Genomic DNA, 27,526 nt, shown 5'->3' on the forward strand with positions numbered 1-27,526 from the left:
CGCGGCTCCCGGCGCGGCGGCGGCTCAAGAGCAGCGGGGCAGGGCCGGGCCGGGCCGGGGGGAGCGGACGGACGGACGGCAGGAAGGACGGACAGGAGGACGGGCCGGGGTCGCGGTGAGCCGGGGCCGGGGCTGCTGGAGGCGTCTCGGGCACGCGAAGGGGCCGGGAGCACGGCCCGGGTGCCCGCACCCCCGGGTCCTGCTGCGGGGTGGTGGTGGTGGGGGGGGGTGGCAGCCCTGTTCGCGTGGATATCGCTCTGGGTCTTCCCTCCCCGCTTCTTTATTTTCCATTTTTTAAATAAAACACCACGCCTCGAGCCACCTGCGGCTCCTCCCGCCCGGTGTCGGCCGGCGCTGCCCGGGGAGCGAGGGGCGAGTCCGAGGCCTCCGGTGGCCTCCGCCGGGCGGCCTGGAGGGAGCCGGGGCTCGGAGCCAGGGCTCTGAGGAGACACAGCACCGACAGCCCCGTTCCTAAAACACCAGCAGCTGGCAGGGCTCGTTCCCCTTTTCTCTGCCCTGGGGTTCAGATGTGAGCGGTGCTGTCGCAGAGGCCGGTGGGGTCACCGTGCCCGCTGCACTAACCGGCTCCCCGTGTACTTCCAGTCTGCTGTCACTTTGAGATGAAACAAACGATGTCTTAAGCTACATACAGGCTTTCAGAACTTGCTTGTTCCACTCCCATCTCCTTCTGGTTTAACACGAGACTTGTATTTTTTTGGGAAATCCTTTTGCTGCAGTCAGTGGTTGGGCAGCGATGCTGAGCCGGAGGCAGGCGGGCAGCGAGGCGTGAGCAGCAGGGTGTGGGAGGGAGGGTTTTGGGCAGGCCCGGCGGCTGCAGGCTGGTGCCAGAGCTGCAGCAGCACGCATTCAGGGGCAGACAGGAGTAATTCAGCCTCAGGACACTCAGAACTTTGTTATAACCTGGGAGGAAGGAGGGCATGTACGTGCAGGCCATGTTTGGAGCCCTCTGGCTTCGTGCTGCTGCTGTTCCTTGCTGAGTGATCGCCCTGAGTCAGGCTTTCCCAGAAGGCGTTTCATAATAAAACTTCTTGCTCCTTAATTTTATAGGTGTGTTGTGAGCGTGAAGCTGATCTGACAGACCACTGCAGCCATCTTCTCCAGGCTGATACTTCAGCTTTTGGGCATCAAGGACCTAGGAAACAATCCTGCAGGTATGTTGTAAATGTAAATTGCTACCAATAACCGCCACTTGGATTTTATAGGCAGAGTGCTGTGTAACAGCTGTAAATTGGCATTGCTGTGACACTAACGGGCAGGAATTTTGCTTCTTGCTTTTGGCATAATTTCTTGAGATTCTTTTTAATATAGCCCTTTCCAGTGCAGGAAGTACAAGCCATGGATGTGATCGTGTATTTCAAAGACAGTAACAGCAGGGGGAGCATGATTTACTGTTTAGTATAAGTTTTTCATTCTAGATTTAAGTCAGGAATCTAGTCTGTTTATAATTTCCATGCTGTGCATATTTGGCAAGCTTCCAAAGAAGCAAGCTGTAAACATAGCTTTTTCTATAGCTAGTTCTGATTTTTGTGTATGGCTTTCTATATGTCTGAGAAACAGGGACTCAGGGTATGTTAGGAGGCATGTTCTAGGGTGATCTGAGATTCAGCCCCCACATCTGAGATAATGTCTTCGTTTTAATTCAATTGCTGTTATCAGTTGAAAGGAATACCTCACTGACCACAGATCTGTCATAAAAAAAATCTTTCTGAATAGAAAGATTTTTAATGTTATTTGAGCATATGGGAGGCTATCTTAAGCGTTATGATATACTGAAACTATGGGCGCTGCACAGTAAAATGAAGTCTGAATTTTAATGCTGGAAAACAAGCTCCAGTGGGGAAAAAAGCATGCAGTCCTGCTGTCTTGTCTTCAGTAACAGTGTGGGGTTTGGCTCTAGGCTGCTTCATGTCTGATGAGCTTGCAGGCACTGCGGAGTAAGATGCAGGCAGGTTTGCTATGCTTTAGATTTGCATGAATTTTCTTGTCTGCTGGAGTGCAGAAGAATTTTTTTTGATATGGTTTAAAAAAGTGGAAGTTAATCCAGATGCTTATACTTTCTAAGGGTATTACAGCTAAGGATAACACAAACCATTTTATGTTCAAAAAAAGGCATGCAGTTTTGCATGGATGTACTTTATCCTCGTTAATGTGTGCAAACGAACAGCTTTTTTCCTTTTGGATTGCCTTGAAAAGCACAAGGGAATCATGTTATATTATTTGTTAGGCAATTATAATCGTTTTCAGATGCATATTAAGCCTTTGGCAAGAAAGGTAGTGATGTAGGCATAAGCTGCTTTGAGCAGTAAATTCAGAGTGTACTGGGGGAAGGAGCTGGGAAGCAGTTGCATGAGGAAGAAGAGCTCACTTGTGAGGAGGCACCGAACATTGAAAGGAGGCAATGCCTTTTCTCTCCCTGGGTGTGACCAAGAGCTAGCTGTTTGTAGGAAGGGAGCTGCATGCTGCACTGATGGTGTTGGAAATCCTGTCATGAGGGTGAAGGTGTGCCTGGGTGGGGACGCTGATAGGCATTTAAGGTCATACTTCTTGGGTTGGGAGTGGCTGAGTGTTGGAGCATCTGACTACAGCTGGATAATAGATTTTAACCCCTAATGTTTTTTTCCTTCATCTGCAAGCAGTGAAAATTTGCTTTATTAGGATAAAAATAATGTTTCCTTTCTATTTAATAATTTTAATTAGTTTTATAGCTGCCATCATCTGCTGGCTGCAAGACCTTACTGCCACAAGCTGGATGTTTTTGTGGCTGATTTTCTTATAGCGGTAGCAAGAGAAGTTCTTTCTTGGCAACATCCTGAAAACGTATTTACAATTCAGTCCATCTTCTGGCTTTAAATAAGTATGTAAGAAATCTTGCAGGTTTCTGTTTGTACCATTCTCCAATTAAATATAATTAGCTGTATATGCAGCCATCAAGACTGATAGAAAGCTGTGGCCTAGTTGTGAAGCTCTGTTCCTTGTGGAGGAGAAAGGGGATGAAGCCAGCTGCAGTCAGGTCCGTGCTTCTTGCTGTGTCTGCAAGTAACAGACAGTGGGTGGGAAGCCCAAGACAAGCCTGGCTCGTCCAAGAGTCCAACCTCAAATTGCTGCTCGAGGACGGACCATTCTTCAGAGCCTGGCAGGTGGGCCTCAGCTGTGTACGCACCAAGAACTCATCTGGGGCCTGAGGTGGCTTCGGAATAGTGACTTCCTCGTTAGCTTGCACCACGATACTTTAAATTTAGATACAACACAGAAGCAGCTATTTTAGCAGTGGTTTTCCAGGTGCATTCAATAGCATAGGCAAGCACAGAAGAAGAGGCAGGCTGTGACCCTTATTTGTCATCAGCTTGCAAGTTGTTGCACTCTGATGGTTTACTGTAATTTAGGAAAATGATATATTACACTGTTTCTTCTGTTGGTTTTTTTTTTTTTGCATGCTTTATTTCCCTGTAGCAAAGTGCGGGTTTGGGTCTGTGAGAGTAGAAGCAAACTAGGGAAGAGTAGCGTACCGTAACTGCTGGGAAGAAACCATTGCTCTGTGCTCTGAAAAAAAAAAAAGATGGAAAAAACGGGAAACCAGAACCGTTAGGAGTATATTAAAGTTTGATTTGGCTTCACTGGCATAAACTTAGGCTCTGAATGTCTGTAAAAGTTTACCTAGTGAAATGTAGGGGGGGAGCCAGTGGTGAGAGAGCTCAGTCTGGATCTTGGACCTCTTGGCACCTCAAGTGGCACAGTCACTTTTGAGAGATGGAGATTAGCACGGCAGAGAGATACTTGTAGCTCTGCAGGGTGGGTTGGGAGCTTTGGGGTTTGAGTGGAGGACTGCGGACCCTCTATGCCCAGACGCTGCAGTTGGAATTGTATGATGTTGGCTTCTGGAAACTGGTCTGTAGATCAAAATCTTTTGTGTAAAAGAAACACCTGGCATGGTAGTGTATTGTTACATTTCAAGAGATGTAGTGTAGGCATTGAAAAATGCCCTGTATTTGAAGGGTCCCAGCAGCATATATGTGCCTGGCTATTGGCACAAAGGGAGTCCTGTCACATCTGGGGGGTGGAAGACTAGTGCGTTGGTTTTTTTCCTGGAGCTCATGTGATTGTAATGAGAGTTCACAGCACAGCAAGTGTCATGCTCTGGCCTGATCCGTCATTCTAATAAGCAATGATAAGGGGTGCCACTTAGTCTTTAAATCACCCAGACTGACCTTATGTCAGTTCCGCTTAATTCTTCTGCGTGAGGTGTCTGCTAATTTGGAGCCTGAATAAGGCACTTGCTTTTGTTCCATCTTTCTAATTAGGCCGTCGAGGAATTGGAACTCTTCTGAGCATAACCTTGTCTGGGAAGGGAAAAGCTGACATCCGGGAGCGAATAATCAGCCGTGAGACGGTTAGCTGAAGATGAGGGTTAGGACAGTATGTGCGCTGCTAATTGTACATTTAAAAAAGCTGCAGAAAGTAAATAGTCCCCTTACATATGCTTCCATTCCAACCAAACAGTACTTGTCAAAACTTTTTTTGGGGTGAAGAGGAAGAGAGGGGTTTTGTGGTGTTCTAGCTCGGTAGACACGCAAATGTTCACAGGTCAGGTCCATTTTCTTATTTCTTGAGAATTTTTAGCGTATTTAATGAAGAACTCAGTCTAACTCATGGAGAAAAAATCCATCCTGGTCTGTTTGGTCTAGAAGAACTTTTTTCCTTCTGCCAGTGCTCCCTGCAGTCTGACGGTACTCTTTCCAGTGGGAGCGATGATTCATTGAGGGCTCGCAGACCTAGAAAGTGTTTATACAATATCCATTCGGTTGGCTTTTTTGCTGTGCTGGCTGGCACCTTTAAGGAAAGGAGCGAAGCATGAAATATGTCAGTGTATGTAGAGTTGTTGAGCTGTCTGTCACTGGAAAGGCTTCGTGCAGCAGCGAGAGCGGTCCCTTAGGCGGTGCGAGCGCTCGGTGGCGAGGAGCAAAGCGCTGTAAGGTCTGAGCTCCGTAAGATCTGAGCTCCCAAGGCAGCGTGTGCTGCCTGCTCTCGGCTCCTGCTCAGGGGTTTTCTTCTATGCTTAGCGCTGAACTGAGCCTAGTGGGAAGGTGCAAGTCCTCTGAAGTCCGCTGCAGGGGAATGTGGCCGTTCTCACTGAAAGAAACGGAAATCCTAAATTCACCTGTGCAGCATGACATGCCTGTTACCTGACGATGCCAAAAAAGCCAGGAATGTAGGCAGAGCTTGTCCTACACAGACCTCTTACCAGCAGAGTTCAGGCATTTCTCAGCAACTAAGGTCTTCCATTCTCTGAACAAACACTGGTTTTATAAGTGTCTCGATCGTAGTTATTGAGGTGCTAAGGCCCCTCCTGGCTCTTCCCCTCTTTGGTAGCAGATGGGCTAGCTGTAGTGGGGTGGGCGCACACGTGTGTGTGTGCACGCACACTTGTGCTCTCCAAGAATGTGGTTATGACATCACTTTCAGCCTCCTGTAATTCGTTAGTTCTTGCTGGCTTTCTGAATAACAGCTGCGAAAAGAATGTGTACAAACAATCTGCAAACCCTGCAGCCAGGTGTCCAGCTTATTCAAGCAAGAGCTGATTTCCCTGTTTACTGAGGGTTTCTGTTTATTGACTCAAGTAAATCTGAGTAGGATGGCAAAGCTGTTAAAGATCTGCTATAAAGACAAGCTGCTAGCTGTAGTAAGTGTTCTTCTTGGCAGATATCCTGAGCCATGAGAGAACATGGTGGGGAGGTGCAGGGAGAATGCGAAGTTGTGTTGTTTTAACTGGAAAGCTCCCTCATAATTGTTTTGCCAGGCTTTGTGTAGTGCATCCAAAAAAACACTCCGTGAGACGAGAACAGACCCTGCAGATGGACGGTTCTGGCTTAATATATCCCAACCGATGTACTTCCCAAGCGCTCTTGACTCGCTGTGCTTTCTGCTATATCGTTTACTGTGGCTTTTAGCGCTGGCAGACCTCTGCGTGGCACCACTCATTCAGCTTCACTTGGTTCTCACATTACCCATGTACTAGTTCTGAACTAACTTAAACAAGCCGTTTGGGAATATGTGGTTTGCAGGGGGGTGAGAAAACTGGGAAAGGAGAAGACTTCTTCTGATGCTCTGAGACGCTGCTTTCCTGCTTACTCATGCTCGCAAACTGTTGTGGTAAATGTTTCTGGTTTCTCATGTAGACTTCTAAGGCAATCAATAGAAAAAAAAATTGTCATCTTGCAATGTGATAATACATGTCAGAGCTGTTTGTAATGTTCTTAAAGATGGTCGTATCACTGGTGTGCTTGTTCGTGTCCATGGCACCAAGGAGCTTGGCTGAGGGTTAGGATGTATGGTGCTATAGATGCAAGAAACATGGAAGGAGAGGGCAACATCCACCCACCAGCTCCTGTTTTGTGTTGTGCAGGCAAACCTGGAGCTCAAGGGAACAGTGAGCTGGAGTTGTCTGGAATTACCCTATTTTAATGCTTCCCACTTACTGCATTGCTGAAATTTTAATTTTCCATCTCTTTTCCTTTCACTTTTTCCCTCCATACCCCTTTCTCATCAGATTTAGGTGATTGCCTTTTGTGTGCACGCTGTTAATGTATTTTTGATTAACAGCAGGTCATGTGTGGTCACTTCCAGCCACCGAACTGTTTACCCAGTTACAATGGGTAGGAAATGGGAATTAGTGCTGTTACATCAAGGAGAGCTGCTGTTGCTGTGTGGGTGTTATGGCAGCTCCCGTGGCTCCCGAGGGCTGGTGGCGGTGGCTGTTCCTGCTCCGTGAACAGCAGCTCCAGAGCGAGCTGTGGGCTGACCTCTGGATCTAAGAGCAGCACAGGATCCTCCTAAATTCACTGGAGCAGACAGACACCAGACCTGCATGAAGAATTACAGCTCCCAGGAAGTTCTCCTGCATGGACTTTGCATCCCTCACCCCACTTGTCTTCTGTCTTCTGCTGTGTCTGCCTGCTGCCCTGGGTCTCCTTCTCATGCCCACGCTGTGCTCGCAGAAGCGTAGCAGTCTGCTTTCTGCCCCTGTCTCAAGGGGCTGGGGTGCTGAACTGGCACAGCTTTTGAGATGCAAAAGTCAGGGGCTGTGCCCAGAGGCCAGTGTGCTAGGACGGTGTGTTTGAATAAGCAAAGCTGGAAATTTTCTTTCAACTTTTCCAACGTTTGCTGCCACTTCTACTCTACAAATTGCTGTATTTCTTTGTTTGGCTTTCTCGCTATTTGAATTTCTAGACAGCTTTTATATAACAGTTTCCTAGCATGCTGCAAGTCTGACCATTAGATTTAGACCTTTATTATTGCTGGAAGATAGAACTTTGTATACTCTCACTTTCCAGCTGTGAATTTGAAGGCATTGAGCTGCACTTGCAGAAGGTTGTTCTCACTGTTCGTGTGGACAAATACGTTGCTTCTGTTACATCCATCGTTTGAGCATGTCTTCTGTGCAAGTCTCTTAGAGGATTCCAGATATTTGAGACTGTTTTGAGTATTCCAGACTATTTGAGACTGAGCTCCTCAGCATGAGGAAGATTTTTTTTCAAGCTTTACTGATCACAGCTCAGTATTTCAATGACCCAAATAACTTTCATGAGGGTGCAATGGTTGAAGGTGAAGATTAATGCCTTGTTTTTCCTCGAGAATAAGTTAGTCCTTTTCAATCCCTTTTCCTTTGAATATGTTACAGGTTTAAGCTATCTAGAAGATGAAGCCCTGTCTGCAGTTGGTGTTCTTTATCTTCTTGATCTGCCATGCAGAAGCAGAGTTCTTCACTTCAATAGGTATGGCAAGAACCAATGCACAATGTTATGATGCAACTCCTGAGATTGCCAAAACTGTTAATCCTCGCAGTTGAATTTCATAACTTTCCTAATATGGCCCTATCAAGCGCTCGCCTCATCAGGGAAAGTAACTCCTCATCATCCTTGATACTATTCTGCTGTGAAGGATCGTCTTCTCTTTATGCTTGCCTGTTCCTGAACCTTTCTTAACTCTGAAAAAACATCCTGCTGACTTCCATGTACTTAATTATTACTTTGCAAAGCTGAAACTAAAGCTGCTGTTGGGTTTGTAAATCACATTGAGTCTTTCAGTGGTTGGCCTTTGAAAAGCAAAGCTTGTCGTAGTACTTTGGATTGATAAACTGGCAATTTCCACTAATGCTAACTAGGTGAGACTTTTGTTTCAGTCTGTAAATGGAAGAATTTCAGACTAATTAACTTAATGTTAGGTTGTTTCCACAGATACCCGTATTGAAAAGCTGTAATTTTAAGTGATGCTAATAGTTGACTAGTAACTTACTAGTGTGACCTCATCTGCATCCGTATGTAGAACAGATGTTATGGCAACTATTTGCATCTTTTGTTGCTTTGACTCAATAGCTGTGTTAATGTCAAACCTTTCTTTTGATTATCTGGCATACAATTATAGTACTAAAAGTAATTCAGAGGCAGTGAAACAGTCACAGTAAAGCTGTATGGGCAACTGAAGTTGAGATTTTAAAAGCCCTTTGAAGCATCTGAATGCTGGACTTGTAAGCCCCAAAATCTACTACGCATACAAGCTTTAAACTGCACATCTTAAATTTGTCTGTTCTTTGTTGATTTTAATAGCTCTACAGTAGCTGAGGTCTGTCTTGTCTGCTGCTGGAAAACTTCTCTTGTATGTGATTAACACTTGGTCGTATTCTTTTTTCAGGTCAAATGACAGATCTCATTTATGCAGAGAAAGACTTGGTGCAGTCTTTAAAAGAATACATCCGAGCAGAAGAGGTCAAGCTGTCTCAGATTAAAAGGTAGGGGGAGAGAAGTTTGCTTAACGGTGAGGGGTGACAAAGTGCAGAACCTGTTGTGTTGGATTAACTACACCTTCCTGTTGCCAGTCCTAGCCATTAGTTCTGGTTAGCATGTCCTCGATAAATTATCAGTGAGAACACGGGTAGTAAGCTGCATGTAACTTATTCCCACAAACCTACAGAGGGGGCCCTGCTTCAGATATTTTTGAACTTAGTCTGTTTAGTGACTGTCTACTGGCGTTTTTCTGCTTCTTTCCCTGTCCCTGTGCCATCACAGTACTCCTGTGGAGAAGACACCTATGTCAGTCAGGAGCTTTGTTTGTGTGAGTTGAACGCGTGTGGCTGCCAGTGCTCTGCTAGCTTCTAAGTGGTGCATCATGGCAAAATATCAGCTGCACTGTGTAGTGGAGTGCACGCTGAACCTGACTTCCCTCCTGTGCTGCCTTTGCTCTCAGGGACAGTGTTCTTGCCTGCCTCTCTTCAGTTACCCACCCAACTATAGCACAGCTCAGATTATCCTGGTGGCTCAGATCAGATGAAAGGTTCTTGCTGACAACCGATACTTTCGATGTCCCTTAGGAAGACTGTTGCTTCCCTAGCTAAAAGTAATACCTAACAAGGCGTGACACTAGAATGGTATGAGGTCCAGGTTCAGGAGAGTTTTGTGCCTGTAGCTGGTGGAGCCATGCTTTCCAAAGACTTTATGAACTCCAGACTGTATCTGGCTGTTTGATCTCCCTTTGGGATTGTAGGGTGGGGTTAGGGTTATGAAGCAGTGAAATATGAATTCCTCATCGCTTATGTATGCCTAAATATTCATTTCTTGAAAAGCTACCCTTCTGAAGAAAAGGTGTCTCCTGTTCAAGTGTGATTAAAGAGGATGTGAGTTGAATATATGTATAAACTGATCTTTAAAAAAAAAACCAACACACTTGCATGTGTCAGTCCATCAAAAGAGATTTCTTTGTGTTAAGCTTTCAGTTGACTGTATTCTTGCTTATTTATAAGCAAGAGTATTCTGCCACTGTTACAATATTTGAGCTCTGGCATCCAATATACTTTGTAATAAAGGTGCTAAATTTCAACATTGAATAGGGTAACGTTTTTCACTACTGTCTAATTAGTTCTAGAGATGTTTGATTCAAAATATTGTGATGTGAGTAAAGAGTAGAACTTCACCTTATTACTGCTTTGCAAAATTAATATTAGAAGTAGTGAAAGCCAGATTAAAAAAGGAAATGTGAGAGACTTGTCTCAACATATTGTTAATCTGATATCCCTGCAAAGGATCTCTGTGTGTAATCTTAGTTTTGCTTTCTGTTGCAACATCACAGTTCACAGAATAAGCCAGGCAGTATGGTGATACGTGGCAATGCTTGTATAAAATTGCTTACAACCACGGTTCATTCATGGCTTACTGGGTTTGAGATTAGACTTGAAGGGATTTCTAATGTTCACTATTAGCTTATCTCAGCAGTGTTTTCTTCCTATGGAGTACTGGAGAGCGGAACACAGAGCCTGGCCAGATTTTTCTATTAAGGGATAATATGAAGAGCAGCAGCAGAAATTCACAATGTAGCATCAGTGATATAACTGCCAGCAAAGCATGGCATCCCACTACTGGTATCCCACTGCTGCTTTGAAGCTGACTGGTGCATGCTAGGTGACTGACAGCACTCTTTATGTGCTCTACCTGACGGTTTCCAGTCTGAAAATCAAAGATTGGGGTCTATTTTCCATAAAGCTAAAAAGCTCTGGGGTGTTGTTTGTATTTTTACAAAGATGGATTAAATGATACTCAGTGTTGTGCTCCATATATCACTTTTATTTTCTGAAGTGCAGTGTGCTGAAAACTGATGGCTTAGACTTCAAGAGCTGCATGTCTACTGTAGTAAGATTTAAAATAAAAAGCAGGGAAATAAATTCCTTCAAAAGAATATTGTGATTTTAAAAATAAATTGTACTCCACTTTATCCTCGTAAAGTTGAAAGCTTGACAGCTGGTTATGATGGCAAAAGCAGCAATAAATTTGTTCTAGTGGTGTAATTAGGGTGACTTAAGAAGGAAGACACGCATTCATAAATTGTTCTCAGACTGAGGCATGCAATTCTCTTTCCAGCTGGGCTGAAAAAATGGATGTACTGACTAGCAAATCAACCTCTGATCCAGAAGGGTATCTGGCACACCCTGTAAATGCATACAAGTTGGTGAAGCGTTTAAATACGGATTGGCTGGAATTAGAAAACCTGGTTCTTCAGGATACAACAAACGGTAAGGAGCTACAGCGAAGAAGGTGCTGGTGGGAGGTAGCCTTACAGCACTGTTGCTTCCTGTCATCTTCTGGAAAGTTGCAAGCTCAGCTGTGGTTTACTGTTGCCAAGTTTGTTTGAAACTTAAACCAATGGCTGGCCTCTTGTTTCACTTGCTTGGCTAACCAGTAAACTTGGTGCTTGAACAGGACAGAGTCAAGACTCAGAAGCTGTTACCTGTAATAGGCACGTTACGTCTGGGTGGCTTGTGCTGTTTACGACAGGAGAGTGGGATATGCTGAAATGGTCAGTTGTGTTAGGAAAGGTTTTATGCCTTTTATTGAGTTTTATATTCGTCTGTGTAAAAGCTTACTCATCTGTCTTCCCAATCTGCTGCTTCTGTAAGCAGTCGTTGCTTTTAAACCATGTTGATCAGTAGATAAGACTTAAGGATCAAAATGAGACCTGCACTGAGCTGGTAAAGGAATTCTTGTCAGCTCCATCGCTAACAGTTGGCAAATGTCTCATAACTGGATAATATACAACTGCTATCTGTAAACCTATCCTAAATCAAAAGTTTCCACTACTAATCTTTGCTCTTGCATCGTATTGTTAGTGTCTGCTTGAATTTGCTTCCTTAAGCTTATTTTCTTAAATGCAAGCTTATTTTTACTGGACCCCTTGAAAGTAAGGGGGAAGAAGGTATGTTTTTCAGGCAGAACTGCATGTTTTCCCTTTCTCCTCCGCATTTGAAGTTTTCTCTCAGCCAAGATTTTTATTGTTTTTTGGAATAGTCATCCTAGAGAGAAATAAAATACTTAGTTCAACTGAATACTTCTGTCTCTAATTCTTTTTCTAAGACTCCCTTTTCCAGTTCTGCTTGTTGCATGGCTAGAAATGGCTGAGTTTTTTTCTTTGGTTGATTGCCTCCCCTTCTCAGCCAACCAACCTGCTATACAACCTTGATAATACTTACTTCTAAATGAAATGCACTACATAAAATGTTGCCTGTTCTTACTTGCCAGATTTAAAAGCCTCTTAACAAGTAAGGTTCTACTCCTGTTTAGGGTTTTCTGGATCAGTGTTTCTGTCCTGAGCTGAGATTTGAAAAGTTGTTATGGCTTTATGGGTTGAAAAAATCTGAGATCATTTTCCAGTGCTATGATCTGCAGTTGTCTCTGGGTATTTCAGAAGGAGAACTGGTGAAAGCTTAAGCTTTCATGCTGGAAGGAGAGTGAGGAAACTGAAGATTATTAGATTCACATTGTACTTCAGTTGTGTGGCACAAGTAAACTGTTGATAGTTATTTATCTCTTGTCATTTGCCCATGAGCTGTTTCTTAAAATGGGACAGAAAGCAAAGTTTAAATAAATGAAGAGCCTAATGAGAGACTTCAAAGCTAAGTTACCTGAATCTCAGAATTCCAAAAAAGCAGATAATTCTCCTGTGTTGGTCTGGAACTGATGCTTATTCAAACAATGGAAGTAACATTCTTTTCCTTTTAATGCAAAGGCTTTATTGCGAATCTCACAATTCAACGTCAGTTTTTTCCAACTGAAGAAGACGAGACTGGAGCCGCAAAGGCTCTGATGCGCCTGCAGGACACCTACAAGCTGGATCCTGAAACGCTGTCTCGAGGAAACTTACCAGGCAAGTGTACGAAGGTCTCCTCTGTAAAGAAAAGGCAACAGGCATCCTCATACTCTCAAAGTCCTTCTTCAGTAGTGATGAAGGACTGTGGCTCTGAAACTGTGCAGCTCAGGCACTTGTGGTTGTGTTTATTTTGGCATTTTGAGAACAGCCTGGAGGTTGTTCCCACTCAAGCCAGGGAGCCATGATCTGCAGTGACCAGCTCCAGTAGCATGTGTTTTATTTCTATTGTTTTAAAAGGAAATACTGACTTTTTTTGTAATCACCGTACCAAAGCAACGGACAAACTTGCTTGTGCTGGTTACTGTGTAGGCAAATAACATGGCAACTTCCTGTCCCTGAGAACTTAGAACTGGGGGAAGGAGATGCTCTGTAATTCATTGCTCTGATGGCTCTTCCAAAGCTTGGTTCTGTTCTTGTTTGTGATCTTCCAGTGAGGTTTGGCTGAATCACTTGGCTCCTTTTCTTTATCTGTGAAATGGGGACTAACAGTACATTCCACAGAAAGATGTTTTGGGAACTACATAGATGGTATTTGTGATATTGTGATGTTATTTAGGGCATGGCATGATGTTAAGAGGGCATGGCATCAAATTGCTCCAGGGGAGGTTCAGGTTGGAAATTATGACAAAAGAAATTTCTTCTCAGAGTGGTCAGGCATTGGAATGGGTTGCCTACGGAGGTGGTGGAGTCACTGTCCCTGGGGGGTGTTTAAGGACAGGTTGGATGTGGTGCTTAGGGACATGGTTTAGTGAGTGGCATTGGTGGTAAGGGGATGGTTGGACCAGATGGTCTTGAAGGTCTCTTCCAACCTTAATGATTCTGTGATTGTTTGTGTTCTGGCAGCTGAGTGACTTTGTGACTCCTGCTTGTAAGAGATTTGCTAGCAACCATAACCTCTTCCAGTGACACTATTTACAAACTGGATAGGCTTCATTAAAGTCTGGGTAGCTGAGTTTCCAAAACAGTTTATGTAGGTTATTAAGAGTGAACTTAAAATGAAGTCATATCTATGCATCTGTTGATCTGGAGCAACCGGAAATTTGTATGCAACTAAACAGTCAAATGGATACCTAGCTTGCCTAAGTATCAATCAGCTGCGTATGCACAAGTATACATCTCAAGTAAAGAGCAAACAAGCTAGCTCTGCATATAGCCGGGCTTCTCCGATCACCTGTGTTAACTTAGTTTCAGTAAAGTTTGCTAAGCTGTCAGTCCACTCTGTCTTTTTTGATAACAGAACAGTATAATACTAATTTTGTTAAACTTTTCTTGGTTTCCAAAGGGACGAATGCCACAATTATGATGGAATATAATCTTTAATTCCTGAAGGTGATCGGTTTGGTACAGAATGTAAAACATCGTCAATGCTTTTTTAGAAGCCTTTTATGGATGATAAATTGTGTTTATGGGTATTTTCCAATGTTTGAAGGCAAGGATGCTTCTGTGTGGATTGCTAAATTTTTCTTTTTGTTACTAGGAACAAAATATAGGTCATCTTTGACAGTGAGTGACTGCTTTGGTATGGGCAAGACTGCTTACAACGATGGAGACTACTATCACACAGTGCTCTGGATGGAACAAGCCTTAAAACAGCATGATGAGGGGGAGGACACAACAGTCAGTAAAGTGGAGATCCTAGATTATCTCAGCTATGCTGTTTTCCAGTTTGGGGACTTACACAGAGCCATGGAGCTCACAAGGCGCCTGATATCCCTCGGTAAGAACCAAAGACTCACTATTCTGGTACTGGGAAGCATTGCCAGCAGCAGCCAAGAACAGTCATGGTCTGTATGTATTGGTGAGCTGACTGGGAGGATGTCCTGCCAGATGACTTGTAATAAACATGAGTTATGGGAAAAGTCTACCTGTAAATGAAGTATCTTCTGCAAGCCATCCTATAGTCCGTGCTGTTATTACCTAAAGACTAAATGCGTCTGACTGGTACCAGTGCTTAGGTGTACTGAGATGCATTTGGTAACGGTTAAAGCCTGGGTTTAAAGTCTCAAGTGTAGGTGAAGGCTACCATGGACTCGGGGGGAGTACTGCCTCTTCTGTCAAGTCCCACTGACCTCTTATATTTCTCTTTATATTCTTCTGTGCAGGCACTCTTTGATGCCAAGTGAATTCTTTGAGATCTTAAAGTGTATTTGAGTAATCAGATCATAGATGGGGTTTCTTAAAGCCTGCTTTTATCTCTGGTCTGTTTCTAGCTTTCTTATGAGTAAGCAAATAAACAGCCCTTCCAGTACAGCTCTACCTGCCTCTTGGGTTGGGAAGGTTTATCCTCTTCAATTAGAATTAACATCTGACATCTACTGTCTTATACATTTGTATGTTTTTTAAATCAGCTGTGATTCTTAATCTAGATGCTGGCTGCATCCTGAGAGTAGATGAAGCTGTTTTATTGAGGGGGAGGGGAAGGGTAAAGATCATTTTAACATCTGCAGACATTGGAATTCATAGATTAAAATGTACAGGAATATGAATATGTATTGAATCTATCTCCCTCTGCAATAATGTTTAGCGCTAATAGCAGAACATAAATCCTTATCAGCACCAAACAGTGGAACAGACTTGGCAGTCCCTTCTGGGAGTAGCAGCTTCCTCTGCTCTAGGCTAACCTTCATCTAGCCAATATTAGCCTGTTCTCCAAGGAGTAGTTACTTCTTTGGCCTTCTGGGTTAGTTAAATAAGAAACACAACGAGCATGGGAAGGTCAGAAGCAAAAGAAAACTGTTCTAGGTGCTAGTGTCCGGAAACATAGCGATGAATAGGAAATTGTTCCTCCTTTGTTGTGCTGGGTCAGGTATAATAGATAGTTAAAACCATGTGTTGTTGGTATGAATCAATAAACCCCATCATCAATAGTCACTAGTGATAGGTCTAATGATGCTAGTGATCCAGGATACCTCCCTTATAAGCCTGTTATAAACATCAAATGGATGCTATAGATAGGCTGGTAAATGGTAATGCTTAACTTCTGAGCTTCCAAACTTTACAGGAAGCCTTTGGGACTGAAGTTTGTGGCTGGGACTCCACTGCAGTCCTGGGTTAAAGCGTACTTGTGCAGTGCAGGTGAGAAGTATGGTGGAGAAGGGTGCAGCAAGTAGACTGGCTTGATCTTTGCTTGGTGGTCTTCTCCTGGGCAGAACTAGGCAGGCCAAGTTTGAAGAACAGGAGGGTTGTGAAGGCCAAAACCTCTATTTTTTTTTTCTGCCTGAAATGCATGTTTTGTGATAGGTCCTTCCAGGAACTGTTTTGCAGGAATGTGCCTAACTTCCATTTGCAGGGACAGAAACCTCCCAGCACTGGTTTTACAGTGCAGACTGGAGCTATTGCATTTGGTTGCCTAATAATGCTTTAGGAAGGGGAGAATTATTGATGCAAAGGCTTGTTTGTATTAACAGTTTCTGAGATATGCATAAGTTGCTGATCCTGTGTGTTTTTTTCCCAATGAAGACAGCACTCATGAGAGAGCTGGCAGTAATCTGCGATATTTTGAGAAGCTGCTGGAGAAGGAGAGAGAAGAGAAGTCAAGAGAGAACTCATTAAACAAGACAATGGCAACAACAGAACCAGTGGTGCAAAGTGGCGCATACGAGAGGCCTCTTGACTACTTGCCAGAGCGTGATATCTACGAGGCCCTTTGCAGAGGCGAAGGGGTAAAAATGGTAAGAGAAAGGCAAGGATTTTCTGACTGTCTTTGCATAAGGATGATCAAGCTTGCTGATGTTACTCAGTTGGTTACTTTTTTCAGAAAATCTAAATGTAATTCTGTCCAGGATGAGATTTGTACCTTATGTCCCCAACTCTGTCTTACGTTACTGTAAATCCTATACAGAAAAACAGCTCTCAGCTGTACTTAAAGACTATTGAAAATTGCTGAATAGACAAACTCATAATCAATTTCAAATGCTGGTTGTATTAATATAGTAGGAGGAGTTTTCCACGGAGAGATAGTTATGGTTTGCCAATGTTATGGAATCACATCATTCCTTCTCTTTTGTGCGTCTTGACTGTGTCCCTCTGGGGTAGTCATTTTGACCAACCAGTTTCTGGTACCTCTCTTCAAACCTGGCTTTAATTTCAGCACAGGGGGAGGAATCAATTTGTTCCCCCTGCATAGTTGTAATCATAAGAACTGGACGCTTTTTTTTTCACCGCTAGTTATTTATGTATTTATTGTATTTGTCTAATTTGAAGCCTATTGTGATTTAGCTTTCCAAGAGATTAGTGTTTCACGTGTTTTGTGGTATCTTGAGTGCATAGTTTCACAGAAAATTGCAGAATCGCTCAGGCTTACTTCAAATTAGCTGTCAGCTGACAGCTTTTCCAGTGCTTTTGAAATAAAGCACACTTTTTCTTGCCTGTTTTAAATCCATGAAAAGTGGTTGAGCAAACAATGAGTTTTACTTAGTGTCTTGTTTCAGACACCTCGAAGACAGAAAAGGCTATTCTGTAGGTACCATAATGGAAACAGAAACCCTCATCTGCTCATAGCTCCCTTTAAGGAAGAAGATGAATGGGATAGCCCTCATATTGTACGATATTATGATGTCATGTCTGATGAAGAAATTGAGAAAATTAAACAGCTGGCTAAGCCAAGGGTAAGCTTCCTTTCATCTCACTATTGCCTACATACTCAGTGCTTTAATCTGTTAGCAAAGACTAGGCAAAGGATTTGAGAGACTTGGTTTCATACTACATACAGATAATACACTGCAGCTGTGAACCTAAAGGGAATGATTTTGAAACTGCCAAGTGATATAGAACTATAAAAACCAGGCTCCTGAAGGTATTTATGCAATGCTGCAGTTAATTGTGCAAAATTCTCAGTAAATGGCTTAGGAATTTTTACTTACGGAAAGTCTTAACTTTTTAATAGTTTTGCTTATGCCACTAAAGTCAGAGGAACTCTTCATATCACCTACGTAGTGTAGGACTGGGATCAGTAACACTAGGCAAATATTGTAGTCTTAAGATTCAGATAAGTTTTTCGTTAAAAAGGCAACCATTTTATTAATTTTTTTTCAAATCTGTCTAGCTCTGCTGTAGGAATAGTTCTGAATTCTGCAGCACTACTGAAAGAATGGAAAATGCAAGTCCTGTGATGAAATGGTCATTAATAAATACAACTTAATTTTCAGCCAGGAAAGTTTAGTTAGTAATCATGGAAGCTTTCAGACAGAACTCTGAAGTAGTATGTTAGTTTTGGGCTTGGAAAGATGAGTGCTTCCTTTGTTCTAAAATGTATTTACAAGAAACTTCTACTCTTAGTTCTAGGCACTTAACATTATCTGCAGTTTACACTTGCCAATATTTTTTTGTCTTGTAGAAAAGCAACATCTGTACGTGATATTCAAGTTGGTTTTCATGCTTGTTTTGCAAAACGCAATCACTTACTCCAGTTCCAAAAAACTGTTCCAACTTTACAGGCAATACATCAGAGCAGACTTTTGTCAGCTGCTCAGCACTGGAAAGGGTCAAGAAAATTCTTCATTTTATTGGTGTGGAAGCCTGAACAGACAAAGATACGCCATTAGATCAAATGCTCAGTGCAGAAATCAAGCAAGCATGTACAAGCTTAAAAATGGCAGCATAATGAAAAGTTTGAAAAGCTAAATTGTATCCCAAAAGCTGTGCTTCACTGTGTAAGTGAAGACCAACATTCAGTCATCCTGGCTCTTCTGTTATGATTTATGCAGGAGAAATCTGGAGCAAAATAACTGAGTCAGAATTACAGGAGTAGCTTTGCCAAGAACTCTGGTATAGAGACAAGACAGTTAACGTGGATTGTAAGGTTGGTTGGCATCTAATTGAGGAAAAAACGAAGGAAATAATTGCATTTTTTTCAGGGTATGCAGTTAAGGTTTTCTGGGAGCTATAATTAAGTGGAAGGAAGAAGGCATGATTTTTAAGTGTTTGTGGTTTGCAGGAGTTAAATTTAAATGTGGTCTGACTTTGCAGTTAAACAAAGGAGTGTCCCAGTTCTCGTTCTCAGTTGCAAGTATGAAAGCAAAGTGACCTGTTAAGCTAGTAGTAGTCAATTGCTCTGACACCACAGCAAATCCGATCGGTTTTGCCAAGTTACAAACTTTTCCTACAATTACAGTGACATGGCCTAACAGTGATGCATTACTTGCTGTTCACAACGTGTAGGTGAGCTGTGCTTCTGAAGTATTACCTTCCTAATGTTGTACCAAGATCTCAGGCTGTCACTGAGATTGTGTTCCAGGCATTTTTCAATTGGAAAAATTTGAGCTTGATAATGTTGAAACTTGTCCTCAGGAGTCCTCTACCGCTGGATTTGTGTGCCCCATAACTTGTAGCTCATTCTGTAAAAGTTTTCACCCGTTATTTTTCATCTGAGAATGAGGCTGTTTTTTCCCAGTCCGCATGAGGAACAGGCTGATTAAATTTATGTAGCATCCAATAATTCTTTCTGCCAAGAACTTAGGCTTCATAGGTTGTTAACTTTTGTTGTTGTTCCCTCTTGCTAACATTGACTCCAGCTGTTTAAAAAGTACCTTAAAAAACCATAACTGTTCAGCACAGACTACTTGTGGATTTAATGAATATCATGGCTTGTGCAGTCAGTTGGGTTCTCTTTCCGGAATAGCTGCAGGTGATGCATTGCACTTGCATTTCTGCATGTGTGATTCTAACATGAAATTGGAACAAAGTCTAGGCTGGAGCTTTAACTTCAATCCTTTGATACATTGAAATTTGACAAATCGGCTGCTGATTTTGGTTAGGATGAAGAAAAATTATATATTTTTAACCTATAGTTGACATGTTTCTTCCCACTTGGGATTTTTTTGACACAGCTGGCACGAGCCACAGTACGTGATCCCAAAACCGGTGTCCTTACAGTGGCTAGCTACAGGGTATCAAAAAGGTAAGCATAGAGAAGAGCTCAGCTTTAAGATTTCTGTGCTTAACAGTCCTAATCTGCTACCTACAGCTGAAAATGCAAAGCGCGCTGCATGTAGCAAAAGCTTCCACACGAAATGCATAGTAAATGGCTCAGCTATGTAACTGAGGGCAGAAGAAATCCTTCTCGCTTGGGAAATGGGTGGTTGTGGCTCGTATTCTAAAACAACGTCTAAATCTTTCCTATCCCTTTCCCGTGTCCTAGCTCATGGCTGGAGGAAGATGATGATCCTGTTGTGGGTAAGGTGAATCAACGAATGCAGCAGATCACAGGGTTAACAGTGAAAACAGCTGAACTGTTGCAGGTCAGTACGCTCGGTTCTTACCGAGATGAAATTTAACTACTACTTCTTGGTCAGGATGGTGTGCTACTTGCACAAACAAGTGTAGGTGTGGATCTTACTCAACTCCTCCTAGGGGTTCTGTTGTCTGCTGACTGAACACATGAGTTCCCAGGAAATGGATAGGTAAGGGGCTCATGAAGAATAGTGGGGATGTCCCTGGCTGTAAGGACCTGCCAGGTAGATGCCTTCCCTTTGTGTGACAGGCAGAGACGAGTGGAGGCTATCTAAAGAATACCAGATAACTTTGTGCACAAATCTGATTTACCAGTTTGTTTTGAGGGAAATGCCTGACACTTTTGAAGACTGCAAAAGCTAGTAAAATACCCATGCTCAGATTCTGCCTCTTCAGAGGAGGGAACATGGGTGTAATAAAACTATTGCTGCTCATTTGCGTTAAACAGGCTGTTGTAGTGATAGGTAAAGAGTGCTGCTGTTAAAGTTTCTCAGTGCTAAATGTTTCGTCTCAGGGGAACCCTTAAACTATGAAAGAGAATGCTTAAGATGTTTTTCATCTGCATACCTCATTTCTGGTAATCTATAGAAAAATAGGGTTAAGTGTGTTGTAGATAACAATCTTTGCCACAAAGTACTGTTTTTCAAACAATGTTTTGGATCTTTGAGAGTTATCTTCTGCAGCAGTCATTTGCAGTTCACAGTTTTTCTTCTTCCATGCTGTAGGTTGCTAATTATGGAATGGGAGGGCAGTATGAACCACACTTTGATTTTTCTAGGGTAAGATTGCTCTTAATTATTTCTTGGGGGTGTGTGGCAGTGGGGAACAGGTTACTCTGAGAACTGTTGAAACCCTTATTAAAATGCCTTGTATACTAAAACACTCAATGTGTAGCCCAGCTGCATGGGATGAATAATGACCTCTGGAAAGCTTTCACACTCCCTTCTCTGATGCTGAGAGTTCAAGAGAACAAAGAACAAATCTGCCTGCCTGCTTATCTTTGGCCCTTTGGTTCCTTGCGCAGTGTAGAGATGTTAAGTCATACAGCAGTTGTATGTGCTCTTTCCATTACTTTATTAGGAAACTTAGGTCTGCGAGCTTTGGGTTGTGAGTCTGAGTTGTTCCATGAGGCTTACGAGTTTAGCAGAGTTGAGTCCTCCTTTGCTGGGTATGTTAAAGCACTTTGCAGGAACTGGCTGGGCAGGAGACATCCTCCCACTTTCCTTTAAAAAAGTAGCTTTTATGGAAATCTGAGTTTTAGAGCCATTCTGGCAAAGCCCTTATTATGGCTACAGCTATGGGGCTGTGAAGAGGGCTTTGTCAGCTGTGTCCAGGATGGCAGTGCTATGGTGAAAGCAGGAAAACTTGGAGCTGGTACGTGCTGGATCTACACCAGGCACTAGAGGGCTCTACCTGGTAAGTGACAGCTCTCGTTAGCTGCAAGAGAGGAGAATCACAGAATCGTCTAGGTTGGACGAGACCTCCAAGATCATCTAGTCCAACCTCTGAGAAGAGTAACGAATTCTTCATTGCTACTCTAAAATGGTTTTAGAACTCCAATCATACCAGAGAGCTATGGTGACCAGTACTTACAAACACAAAATCCATTTATGATGCCTTCTTTTCAAGTAAGAGCCATGTCTTCAATTGAATCATCTTAATTCAGCTTATTCCAGTGTTTTTTTTACCGGGTAGAATGGGTTGCTGCAGCCATAGAGCAGCCCAATAAGTGAGTATGGAATTGAAGCTACCTTACTTAGCACTGTTAAAAAAAAAAAAAAATCAATCCTGATTTTCAGTGCTGTGGAAGCTCATATTCGTTAGCTTTGGCCTGTTGAGAGAATTTTGCTGTTAACTTTTAACACTGCTTTGTTTCCTGAGTCAAGCAAATGCTCTTAAATTCTCTTCAGAGTCTTTGAACTCCAGGACCTCAGACATCAAATTGGCCAGTATGGTCTTTACTTTTGGATTAGGCAGCTGGGACAGAGTTTCATTTGGAACATAACCTTGGCTGCAGTCATCGGTTAAAGGAAGGCAACTGTGGAATTTGCCATGGGTTTGGACTGGTCCGCCAGGCTCTCTGTGCATCACAGATTTCAGTGTTGTAATTCAGAGGCATTGCTGTGTTTCACCATCTGATCAGCCTCGCAGCTTTTTGTTCCCTTATAGCTCTTAAATTGAGACACTTTAACTGCATATTACAACTTGGAGATTACACTGATTGCTCAAAAGTTACCAAAAAATCTTTTGATATTATTGAAGTTCAGAAATGCATGGCTGGACCAGGATTTGGCAGAGGTGGTGGAAAAAAGGGAGACCCATATCTATGCTGTCGTGTTGGCTTTTAGATTGAATTTGCTTGCACTGATGCACAAAGTTACGCTTTGAACCCATTTCAGGAAAGACCTTTTCTTGAAATATTCAAGTAGATTGAACTGCCTTAGGGATGGTGGGTTTCCTTGCTGTTTGTTTTTCCTGATACCAATTCCTGCTTTTTTGACTGTTGAAGATGCTTGTTTTTGTGTAGAAGAGTGCACCTTAATGTCACTTGGCTTAAATTAGTTCCTGACTATTAGTAATGTAAATAAACCTTTAATTCTGTTTTTTGAAGGGAACAGAGATGTACTGGAATTCTAGATGTTTTCTGTTTCTAAACTGGCACAAATATGATGTCATACTTAAATGAAACTCAAAACACTTTCTGCAGAGTAGAAACTTTTTGATCTTTTTGATGTGGTCCTTAATTGTAGATAGGCAACCACCTGAGAGAAACTTATTACTGCTGTTCTATTTCATCGCTGCTAGTGAGAAATGCATTTCCTTTTTTCATGACGTTACTTCTCTGAGAATCACTACTGCATTTAATGAGAATTAGTATTTTACCTAAAGCATGTTCAAGCTGAATTTTCCATATTCACCTCAGCTGTTGGCTTTGGATCAGTGTCTAGTAAAGTCCTAGCCTGGTGATAACTTTCAGGTTACTTAGTGTCTGTGCTGCAGGCCCAGAAAGCATCGCTTCTACTCTAATGCCCTGAGAATTGCTTCAGTGCTATTTCTCCTTATAGCATCCAAGTGCAATGTGCATGCATTTTGCACTGTGGCTGCAATTTCCAATGGCTTTAGAGCTGCCCTGTGTGAAGTCCCATCTTTATTCCGACTCTAAATTGAGTCTAAAGTTCTTTCTGCAGAGCTACACATAACTCTAGTGTGAGCCAGTTTGGAACATGGGTTAAAGTTGTTGTCTGTTACAGCGACCCTTTGACAGCACACTCAAATCGGAAGGAAATAGGCTAGCGACGTTTCTTAACTATGTAAGTACCTCTGTTTGTCTGCTGTCTGTGAGCTTGAAGTTTGCAGTTATTCTTATTTAATTTTATAGAAAGATGAGCCAGATGCTTTCAAGCGGTTAGGGACTGGAAATCGTGTGGCCACTTTTTTAAACTATGTAAGTATGATGATCCTTTATGCATTGAGTGTAACTTTTAGCAGCATCTTGTTTACAGCTGGTACAGTTTTATTTGCAGAGATTTCCTGGTATCTGGAAATAGGGTCGTATTTATTCTTGCAGCATCAGGTGCTGTCCCATTTGAGTTAATAGAATTGATATCCTCAGAGCAGAAAACTTCAACAGAGCCCACTTCCCCTTTTTGGCTACTCTACTATGAAATCTTGATTTCATTGGATTCCCACTGGTGGGAGAAAGGAATGTGGCTTATTTGTTTGTTTCTCAAAGGTGAGTACGTGGGGTACTCATATGATACTGTTTGAGAACTTGACTATCAGTCATTTACTGTGGGGCAGTCATGTTCTTCCACCAGTGTTTGACAGCACTTGATGCTGTGGTCTGTCAGCCTCCATTTTAACTTCTTGTCAAAAGCCAGAATTGCTCTTGCATAGCTGTTGCTTCAGTAAATGGAGGAGACATAGCTAATAAACTTGATGCAGCTGGGGAAGGGGTTATAACTGCAGGACTGAAAAGATCCATTAGTTGCATGCATTATACAGCCTACAGACCATGTACGCTGAAATCCTCACTGGCACTTAATTGGCGCTGATACTAGTGGCCTAATCTTTTCACAGTAGTCTTGTTCTGACGACACTCAATCAACTTCTGCTCAACCATATGGTTAATTAGGATCACCTAATCAGCTATATCTAACTTTTGAGTGATAATTTCAAATATAAATTGTGATGAGATCATTATGGCTGAGCTAGTATTCCGAGTGCAAAGTCTATCTCAAAACAGAATCAGAAATACTTTTGAGTGCAGAAAAATCTCTGAAATGAGTCAGAATAAGATAAACAGCTGTGAGATACTGCTGCTAAGAGGCTTTAATTCAAATTGCCTCAATCTTTCTTGCTTCGCAGACTCTTGAACAAACCTTGATCTCAAGTGAGTGCTCCGCATCGTATCCTCTGCCAGTTGTACATGGTCAAAGGCAATTTACCCTTTGTATGTCCAAGTAGAACATACCATACTTGTACCAATGTCCCTACTAAAGAGTGGTTTGTTGCTAAGATGTAGGTATTAACTGGCAAAGTTGCATGCACGTGCTTTCTAGTTGGAAGGGGCAAAACACTGTGCACCTATGGCATCTTGTGCCCTTTTATTGTAGGTACCAAGCAGGAGGACACCAGAGTGGTAATAACATCTGCTTTAAACAGAAATCCAAGTTACAATAGAGAATATGGGGGACTTGGGGGATTGCATTCATGATTGTTTTAAATTTGGTGGGAGTTGGATCTGACTCAGTTGTTTCTTGTAATTAGTACCTGATCAAAAACTTACTGAAACTGTGGTAAGACTTTCTATTTTAATGGGAGTCTTTCCAGTAACTTCAGGTTTTGAATAAAGTCTGTAGAGCTTATAGTGAATCCACCATAAATGATAAATTCATTGGGCTAAATTCATTGCAGTGTAGAAGGGCAAAGCGTAAAGATGTAAGCATTTCTTTAGAACTATATTTTGCTATATGTATTTAAGCTTGAGATGCATGAAGCACTTGAAGTGGCATGAGGTTGTTGAACCTCATAGAAACAGTGAGGAAAAGTGAGATTTTTCTAATGGTTTATAGTTTCTGAAGTGGTTGACCAAGATGCATAAACTAAATTATGAAAATAAGTTCCAAGGACACGGTTTCAATTTATGAGGAAATGTGTGGTTTAACAGACACTTATTTTCCTAATTGGATCATAAACTAGAATGAAATTCTTGAAACGGACTTACTCTGAAGTCTTCTCCCTTGTTAACAAGGTAGTACTCTAGAACATTGCAGGTACACAACTTTTTATGGCTAGTTTGTGTAATAGATTATACATAATCTAACAAAAACCTTCAGCTGGAATAGCAGGCTTTGCAGTTCCTGCTGATCGAAATGCATCCTTTCTTCATTAGTGCATCTTGTAGACAGGTGCCAGTAGAAATCTGTTAGGATCTGGGGCACTTAAGCTTGTGGGACTGCATGTACAAAAGTGCTGTAAATGGTCAGTTTGCTCACTTTGTTTTCTCAGATGAGTGATGTAGAAGCTGGAGGAGCTACAGTTTTCCCGGACTTCGGGGCAGCGATATGGCCCAAGAAGGTAAAGTCTCCTCGTGTGTGGCTTGTTCTCCTCTTCTCCTTTTTCTGTCCTTCTCAGTACGGTCTGGCATCCATTTAAGTCAGTGAATGTGGCAGTGTCTAATGTGAACAGTTTGCGTAGAGGTGTTCTTAACAAATAAGGATTGTGTTCACTCTCTGTGGCGAACATGACTGAACTAGAGTTGGGACTAGATGTTTTTTCCTAAGTTTGTGTGCCTGAATAATTAAGTTGGGTGGGTTTTGGCTAATCTCGAACTGATTTGTTTGCAGGGAACAGCAGTGTTTTGGTACAATCTTTTCAGAAGTGGCGAGGGTGATTATAGAACAAGGCATGCAGCTTGCCCAGTCCTAGTAGGGTGTAAATGGGGTAAGTAAAATTCTTTTAAGAACAAAACCTTGTATGCATACAAAGGTGGTGATATACCGTACCCTTATAACAGCATTTAATAACTTAGGTGGTGCTATTTTAACTTCAGGAATTACTTGTCAATACTGAAAACTTACACCATCAATGTGAAGCAGTAAGCTATCACTTTTTCTAGTGAAAGCATCTTTTGTGGCAATGATAACAGAAAGCCTGTAAGAATGTCACTGGATTTGCGTAGTATAGAGTCATAAAATGCTTTCGCTTAGAAGGGATCTTACAGATCACTTAATTCTAACTCCCCTGCCATGGGCAGCAACACCTTCCACTAGACCAGGCTCTTCAAAGCCACATCCAGCCTGGCCTTGAACACTTCCAGGGATGGGGTGTCCCTGGGCAGCCTGTTTTGGTGCCTTATTACCTTTATAGTAAAGAATTTATTCCTAATACCTAATCTAAATCTACCCCTTTTTAGTTTAAAGCCGTTATCACTTGTCCTATCACTATGATCTATATCTGCATCAGGATGACTTGAAGTATCAGTTGATTAGAATCAGGCCCGTTCCTACAAAACTTGTGTATAGTTCTAACTGAAAGGGGGGGAGAGGTCTTTGCAAACATTCACATCTACCTTACACGCTTTGTGGTTTAAGGGCATGAATAAACAGTTAAGTGGGGCCTGAGTACTTCTGCAGAGAGTGTCTAAGGAGATATACATATATATATATATATATAAGGATATATATACAGGGAACCTCTTCAGCCACAACAGTGTGCCAGTTAACTGAGCCACTTACGCAGAAAATGACAGAAGAATGTTTTTATACAAAATACAGTACATACTAGAAAGAAACGAGGTGGTATTGCGTATGTGTTTTTAGATTTCTCCCTGTAGCACACTCCCACTTTAGCTTGCCCAAGAACTTTCCTGCTCGTGCTATCTGATCAGATGGGTGCTACCATGCTTCCTGGAAGCAAACATTCTGATATGCACGGCTAATAGGAGATAGATGCTACCTCTTGTTTGCCTGAGACGTCCATAGTCTGTCAACAAGGGGCTGTTTCCTACTTTGTCCAGCTGTTTGGTCACTGGGATATTCTGTTAACTGCTGAAAGTAGCCTATATTTCTCCCGTCATCCATTCCTGTACCCACCTCCCACAACCTCCATGGTGTTCCCCTGGAGTGCTTTGTAAATGACACCAGTTCCACAACAAACTCCTTTGTTCCTATTGTGCAATTGGGAAGACCTTTTCTTCCCCAGCACTCTGAATCTTCCTGTTTACCATTGGATGGGTAAAGAGGTGTAAGCAGGTATAAGGCTTTACCTGAGGTAACACTCTGGGTTGCAGTAATATGTACAGACTGGGTGCATGGTGGTAACTAATTTCACATCCTTGTTCCACAGTTTCAAATAAATGGTTTCACGAAAGAGGAAATGAATTTTTAAGACCTTGTGGGAGAACAGAGGTTGACTGAAATCCGACCTGCTGCAGGCCTTTGTTTCTTCATCTCCTTTTCTACTGTTTGTTCTTCCAGTTCATTTCTAAGAAATGATCCATCTTTTTTCCCAAGATTCCTGGCACTTTACCCAAAGAGGATAAAATATGTAACACTTGTGAGTGAAAGTAAATGGCTTTGTACACATA

The 27,526-nt window shown here is 42.3% G+C and overlaps 1 protein-coding gene across 6 annotated transcripts; it reads left to right on the top strand.

The window, feature by feature from the left end:
* P4HA2 (prolyl 4-hydroxylase subunit alpha 2) lies at positions 1 to 27,526 on the top strand. 6 transcript variants are annotated; one of them, XR_005824356.1, is made up of 17 exons: positions 1 to 115; positions 1,069 to 1,172; positions 7,697 to 7,790; positions 8,707 to 8,803; positions 10,923 to 11,074; positions 12,565 to 12,702; positions 14,183 to 14,422; positions 16,165 to 16,376; positions 17,136 to 17,312; positions 19,533 to 19,603; positions 19,844 to 19,943; positions 20,661 to 20,714; positions 23,315 to 23,380; positions 24,552 to 24,577; positions 25,447 to 25,515; positions 25,785 to 25,881; positions 27,286 to 27,340. XR_005824356.1 is itself a non-coding variant. In XM_040573563.1 (17 exons), the coding sequence occupies exons 3-17, from the start codon at positions 7,715 to 7,717 to the stop codon at positions 27,354 to 27,356; spliced, it is 1,680 nt and encodes a 559-aa protein (XP_040429497.1). In that variant the 5' UTR covers positions 1 to 115; positions 1,069 to 1,172; positions 7,697 to 7,714; the 3' UTR covers positions 27,357 to 27,526. The 6 variants fall into 6 exon arrangements, 4 of the variants coding, with proteins under 4 accessions (XP_040429497.1, XP_040429495.1, XP_040429494.1 ...); XM_040573563.1 differs by lacking the exon at positions 24,552 to 24,577 and adding an exon at positions 23,187 to 23,246 and having other exon boundaries at positions 27,286 to 27,526; XR_005824357.1 differs by lacking the exons at positions 23,315 to 23,380; positions 27,286 to 27,340 and adding an exon at positions 23,187 to 23,246 and having other exon boundaries at positions 25,785 to 25,826.

This window comes from Cygnus olor, chromosome 14 (genome assembly GCF_009769625.2).
Source record: "Cygnus olor isolate bCygOlo1 chromosome 14, bCygOlo1.pri.v2, whole genome shotgun sequence".
NCBI classification, from domain to species: domain Eukaryota; kingdom Metazoa; phylum Chordata; class Aves; order Anseriformes; family Anatidae; genus Cygnus; species Cygnus olor.

What these genes read in the sequence shown, in the direction of transcription:
- P4HA2 (XM_040573563.1), top strand. Translation starts at nt 7,715, where the DNA reads ATGAAGCCCTGTCTGCAGTTGGTGTTCTTTATCTTCTTGATCTGCCAT. An exon ending in TCTTCAGGATACAACAAACG is followed by an intron (nt 11,075 to 12,564) that starts GTAAGGAGCTAC and finishes TTTAATGCAAAG; the next exon opens with GCTTTATTGCGAATCTCACA. An exon ending in CCTAGTAGGGTGTAAATGGG is followed by an intron (nt 25,882 to 27,285) that starts GTAAGTAAAATT and finishes CTTGTTCCACAG; the next exon opens with TTTCAAATAAATGGTTTCAC.